Source organism: Microtus oregoni, unplaced genomic scaffold, assembly GCF_018167655.1.
Source record: "Microtus oregoni isolate MIOR12 unplaced genomic scaffold, Mior012 000080F_ref0000499, whole genome shotgun sequence".
NCBI lineage: Eukaryota > Metazoa > Chordata > Mammalia > Rodentia > Cricetidae > Microtus > Microtus oregoni.
Genome location: NW_024544538.1, coordinates 6,507,336 through 6,513,471, shown reverse-complemented (window position 1 = coordinate 6,513,471; position 6,136 = coordinate 6,507,336). Strand labels below are relative to the sequence as shown.

The window sequence follows — 6,136 nt, the reverse complement described above, 5'->3', positions numbered from 1 at the left end:
CTAATTCAGGAAGAATCCTGTGGTCCTGGATGTAAAGTCACCTTGTGGACTAAAGGTGACAATGTCCAGAGTGCCTATTGCTTCCTGTTGTGCAAAAGGGGAAGACAGAATCGAGGACACCTGTTGTCCCCCTCACTGGCCCACAGCCATGGACTAAAGGGGTACAACTATGACAGGGAACCCTGATTGCTCTTCGAGCTGATGAGGGAGGGGGACTTGATCGGGGGAGGGGGAGGGAAATGGGAGGCGGTGGCGGGGAGGAGGCAGAAATCCTTAATAAATAAATAAATTTAAAAAGAAAAAAAAGAGTGCCTGTTGCTTGGCGCCCCCTTGTGGACTAAACAGGACTGAAAAAGTCAAGATGCCTGTGGAGTACCACTTCCGTGTGATTCTGTGTCACAGATGGCACACTGTGGCCTTCTCCAGCTTTTCCTTAACAGGGGATGGTCAGCGCTCGGAAGTGCCTTCTTTGCATAGATAACACTGTTTCCCGGGTTAAACCTCTAATTACAGATAGGGCTCGGCTTGCCATAGAGCTGATGCTCTTGGATCTTATGGTCTTTTCTAATGGCTGTTGAGCTGGGCTCCGAGGGCATGCTTCATTTGACAGGCACGGGTGCTCCGTCCAGGCTGGAAATGTCCCATTGCCTGCTGCTCCAAAAACCTGGGTGTGGTCCCAGCCAGTTGGAGTAAAGGCTTTCAGGTGGCTACACACTGGGTCTGAGTGGTCATCTCTGGGGGGGGGGGGGTCCCTGTAACAGTGTGACCGTAAGACCTGCCGTGTACAACTGTCTAACTGACTAAAGCCAAAGAAACTTTGGAAGCAGTTCTAGGCAAGCCTGGGTCGCTCTTGCCAGGATCTGGGGCGGTCTTGTGAAGTACGTGGGAGCTATGTCAAGAGTGCCTGTTGTCCCCTTGTGGACTGTCCTAGCTAGGGTGACTACTGCTATGATGAAATACCATGGCCAGAGCAAGTTGGTGACACAGGGATTTATTAGGCTTCCAGCCCCACATCAGAGTCTACCAGTGAAGGAAGTCGGGACAGGAACTCACACCGGGCTGAACCTGGAGGCAGGAACGGGTGCAGAGGTCGTGAAGGGGAGCTGCTTACTGGCTTGCTCCCCATGGGTTGCTTAGCTAGTTTTCTTATAGAACCCAGGACCACCAGTCCAGGCATGGCACCCCCCACAATGGACCAGACTAGATGGGAACGACAATGTCAAGAGTGTTTTTTCGCGCCCTCACAGACAAAAGGTTTTGAAAGACAAAGTCAAGAGTGACTTTTGCCCCCTCCCGCCATGAACTAAATTGAACAACAGTGTCGAGAGTGTGTGTCACCTCCTCGTGAACTGAATGGGAACAATTTCAAGAATGCCTGTCACCGCTAGTGGACAAAATGTGAATGATAACGCCAAAAGCACTTGTCAATTTGTCCGAGACTAACCGGGAACAGCAATGTTGAGTGCCCAGGACCACGCAGGGGTGGATTTGGAAATCTGGCTCAATCAAGAGCCCAGCTTGGAGTGTAACTGGCCTTAGGCGGTCGCTGGCTATTCCCACTGCCCTCACCCCACTTTGGACGCATCTACCTCCGGGACTACTGAGCTCATCATCAGAGAACCCACCCACCCCAGTCATTTACAGTACTGGAAAACACATGTGAATAGTGGCAGACTTCAGCCCCATCTGGGAACACACTGATTCTCAGCAGGAGCTTGCCCTGTCCTTCCTTGTATGTACAGCAGTGGGGTGAGTTGAAGGCAGCGGGGTGACAAGGGGTGGCAATGGAGGATGTGTAGGTCAGTGTGATCCATCACTATATTTGCAGATTTCCTGTGATGTGTAGGGAATACGGAAGACAACTCAATTATGCCACATTATGAAAGGATACCTTTTAGTTATTCTGTTTAAGGGACATTTCTATAATACTAGAATCACTAAGGTATTTACAACAATATTTTAGAGATCGCAAAGGCAATGGAACAAACATATTGAGAATCCGCCTCTTTATTGCTAAAAGAATGGCTGAGAAGTAACGGTGGCTGTGGTCAGCATAGGCAGTTGAGATGTTGGTGGCACAAGAAGAAGCCATTCCCATCTTGCTCCGGGACTAGGGTGACACTGAAATCTTCAGAGACAGATGTTCTAGGGCCCAGATGGTGCATTTCTGGTCCTCCTCCCATTTTTTCTGTGTGCAATGCTCCTAATCTTAAATTAGTCCTGCACGTGGAAGGATAAGGGACCGCATTAGTACACTAAAAAGCATGCGGATAAAACAAACAAACAAAAAAAACCCAACTGACATTTGGTTGAATTTTTTGGTAGGTACTCGGGATTGAACCTAGGGCTTCAACTATGCCAGGACAAGTGCTTTATTCCTGAGTTATAGGCTCAACCCAATTTGTGAGATCGTAGAGTCCATACAAAGAAGCCCTTCATTTCATGCTGTTCTAATTCAGTGAGGGACTGAGGGTATAGTAACTGCTCAATGTGTGTGAACTCTGGCTTCCAATCACGGAGCTACAGGGGAAAGGCCAGAAGAACCCTGTTAGGACGGAAAACACTGCGCCCTTCCTTCAGCAAACCCCAGGGAGCACCAGGAAACGTTTCAGGCTCTGTAGTAGATACTGGCCATTCAGTTTGTATATAGGGTGAGGCAAAGGGCTCTTTCTGAATGCTGCCTCGTTCTCCTGGGCCACTAGAGGGAGCACTTCTCCCTTTTAAGTATGTGGCCTGCAAATTCAGCACTACTCATGGCCAGGAGCTCCACAATAGCAATAGCAATATTAACAAAGAGAACCAACTGTTCCAGGAAGGAAAATGAGGACCACGCTCACATCCAGGACACTTTCACAATGTAGTTCTGATGATGCTCAGAAAGCAGAGCAGGCGAGGTGTGGGACAAGCCTTTTGGAGACATTCATGTTAAGATGTCTGAATTTTAAAACACAGTCCTTCACCTTCTTTGTGGCATGTGGGTCACTCTGCCCTCAGAGGGCCATTGAGAGCACACTAGGTAAACTGAGGGCAGGACAAAGCAGCTTGGCAATTATCAGCTTCTCCATTCCAGGGCTGCTTTGAACTCCTCAGAAAGCGAATGCCGTACTACGCACTGTGCCCTGAGCACCCTGAGCCAAACCTGGCTTAAGCCTGGAGTGTAGCCTTGGGATGTACGTAGCCTTAGGGGCCTGAGAACAGCTGGTGTTCTAGAGACGCGACCTCCCCAGTCTTCAGGGCCTTTCCGTTAGTGAGCACACAAGAGGGAACTCAGAGATACACCTAATGCCATTATCCCTATGCTCCTTTGAATCTTTTACTTTCCTTCTTCCCAGAAGAACTCCTGTACAGCTTGGACTTTCCCCTGCTCTCACGCGACCACTTCTGAGTCCAGTGAGCTGCAAATCCACTTACCTCTGCCCGAGAAAAATGGAAAAAATATTCCAAACTACCACAGGTATGAATTTAACCCACAGTGAGGTTTAGCCCCCACCATCAACCAATCACACAAAACAGTTCTTCATGATGCCTGACAGGGATGAGGAAAACGATCTGATGTCAGAAAGACATTCACTACCAACATAAATGTGTGGGTTTGAGGCGTGCGCGTCTGTCTGCTTTTATTTGAGGCGGGGTCTGATGTGGCCCAGGCTGGCCTTGAACTCCTGATCTTCACCTCCAGGGTCGTGGTATTATGGGTAAACACCATCATATGTGGACTCTTCATATATCAGGAAGACACACCAAGATGTACCAGACAATTTAAATTCAGGTCTGCCATTCACTACTTTGCTTTACCAGCAAGGTAGTGAATTTGAAGCAGCAATGCCAGGAGAAGCAGGCATTGTATGCTCTCCCCATCCCATCACTACAATGGCTGAAGATTTACAAATTCCCTCCTTCCTCTTAGAATTTATGCTTAAATTTACTATCGGAAATAATAACACAGAGCTCATAGATTCATAAATTTGGGTGATTTCTTCTATTTTTGCTTGTGAGCCTAGCCTTTAGCGGCGGAGCCATCTCTCCAGGTCAAACTTAGGGGATTTCTACATCATTCTTTACCCCAATATTATGTAAAGGGCAGTAATATTCTTTTTCCCTTTAGGAAGCCACGTTCTCACATGCTGGGGCTTTCTGACTCCATTTTGTACCCACAGAGTTTAAAGACCCTCCCCAAACCTAGAGACTTCAACAACAGCCCACCAACTCAATATATCTAGGACAAAGGTATTCAAGATCTCAGGTGAGTTTTAGAATGGCTATCCTGCCAAACGGCTTTTTTTTTTTTCAGATTACCGACCTACATTCAGGACTCACTTACACCCATCCATCTTGCGAGATCCTTCCTAAAAGGAAAAACAAACAAACAAACAAAACACATTCAGTATGTGGCCCTGTGGATGAAATTAAAGCAGGCACAGTATATTTCATGTTCATGCTTCAATGTTTGTCCTATCAACCCCTCCTCCTGCCCCCAACAGTGTTTGCAGCATCCACCTTGAGGCTTAATTTACCCTGAGTTCTCCCACCACCACCCGGTACCAACTTAAAGGGGAAGCCAAAAAAATAAAATCATTCATCAAAATACATCATGGTCCAATGTAATTTAAAGACACACAAAGCAATCAAGAGATGAACAGATATAAAATTTCAAGCAAAGGCAGAACTCCAACCTCAGGCTTCTCACTCTGCTCTGGCAAGACCTTGCCTTGCTGCAGTCTAACCGGACTCGTTTAAATACAGCAAGAAAGTAGTTTCCTTCGCGGCTGCCCTAGCTTTCGTCATACCCCAACCCCCATTTGCAGGAGGATAGAGTTGGGCAGTCTAGAGTTGCCAGGTGGCCTTTCTTTCAAGAGGGGATAAGGGGGCCCTGGGAGAGAACCAAGATCACCTTGAACTAACATGTGTTCTCTGAAAACTGCCCACTAGGGGCAAGGTAAGGCGTGTCTGCATACCTTGCTGGCTCAACTGTGCTGGAGAATGGTCTCCCATTGCTCCAGCTGCCGCTGGGTGAACCGAAGTTGGTGGCGGGCCATTGACCTCTCCGGAGGCTTTAGGCTTTTCTGGCTCTCCGTACCCTCAGCAACCAGCTCCATTTGCTCTTGCTCCACGCCACTTCCGCTGGTGCCACCATTCTTCTTCCCATCACCCACAGGACCTGGAGCATCAGGACCAAAGGGGCCTCCTTTTTCTCCTTTTAATTCTTCTCCTTCACTGTCTGCTCCCACTCCTCCCACTCCAGGTTGGCCCCGTACACCTTTCTTCTCTCTCCCCTCTCCAGCCTGAAAGATCATCTGTGCGTTCATATCTGCAAAAGAGGAAACAGCCAGAGAAAGCTCAGGGCATCAGGGCTCAGTGTGCACGAAAAGGAGAGACAAAGCACTGAAGAGCTATGTATAAAGTGAGCTGACGGTGGGTGCTGTTGCTTCGCTCATTCCCTTCTGCCAGGGATATTTGCTTCCCGGCGATCACTAAAACACCAATTCCATACCGGTACTGACCCTGCTGCTCTTCCTGGTCCTCCTTGACTCCCAGGCAGAGTAAGCAGGTGATGGCCCGACTGCAGCCTTGAGATGCCATACTCTGATGAGTCGATGAGGACGTACGCTCCTGCTGATGCTGGTGTCCGGGGACCAGAATGAGAGAGCTGCGCTCCTCAACCTGAAAGGGCTCTCCTCAGGCCCAATTTAGTTTCCAATGTATCCAGTCCTAGGCTTGTTGGCTCTGCTTTCTGCTCCCCGGTGGTTCCTGTGGGTTGAGCCTTCGAGGCACAGAGGCAGCGGCAGCTTAGGGGTGTAATGAGCACGACGTGCCTGCAAGAAGGGGACAGCATGCGGGTATGTGGGTGTGCAAAACCTGAGACGCCAGGTCACAGCTCAGCGGACAGCTCTGACTTTGGTAAAATATGCAGCGAGGCATAAAGGTCTCCAGAGGTCACACCGGGTATTTCTTTGCCTCCCGTTAATTCAGACAGTTCAGTACCAGCTCTTTCCTGGCGAGATAGCTCACCAAGACTAGAGCAATCCTCTGACCCAACACCTGAAGGCCTAAGTTCTGTTCACACACGCCGATGGCCACATAGAAAAGTGACTTAGCTGTTTTGTTTCATTTTGTTTTGTTGGGGTTTCTAGACAGG

At 48.8% G+C, this 6,136-nt stretch overlaps 1 protein-coding gene across 2 annotated transcripts; it reads right to left on the bottom strand.

The window, feature by feature from the left end:
* Positions 1–1,918: 1,918 nt before the first annotated feature.
* LOC121441696 (homeobox protein Rhox5-like) lies at positions 1,919–5,754 on the bottom strand. 2 transcript variants are annotated; one of them, XR_005973490.1, is made up of 4 exons: positions 5,502–5,754; positions 4,956–5,308; positions 4,301–4,346; positions 1,919–2,220 (listed from the first exon to the last, which is right to left on the bottom strand). XR_005973490.1 is itself a non-coding variant. In XM_041642928.1 (4 exons), exons 1-2 carry the CDS (start codon positions 5,578–5,580, stop codon positions 4,965–4,967), a joined length of 423 nt encoding a protein of 140 aa, XP_041498862.1. In that variant the 5' UTR covers positions 5,581–5,754; the 3' UTR covers positions 1,919–2,220; positions 4,322–4,346; positions 4,956–4,964. The 2 variants fall into 2 exon arrangements, 1 of the variants encoding a protein (XP_041498862.1); XM_041642928.1 differs by having other exon boundaries at positions 4,322–4,346.
* Positions 5,755–6,136: the final 382 nt, after the last annotated feature.

Coding starts and splice junctions, on each gene's coding strand:
- LOC121441696 (XM_041642928.1), bottom strand. CDS start 5,580: ATGGCATCTCAAGGCTGCAGTCGGGCCATCACCTGCTTACTCTGCCTG. Junction 5,309..5,501: donor GGACCAGGAAGAGCAGCAGG/GTCAGTACCGGT, acceptor CCTCTTTTGCAG/ATATGAACGCACAGATGATC.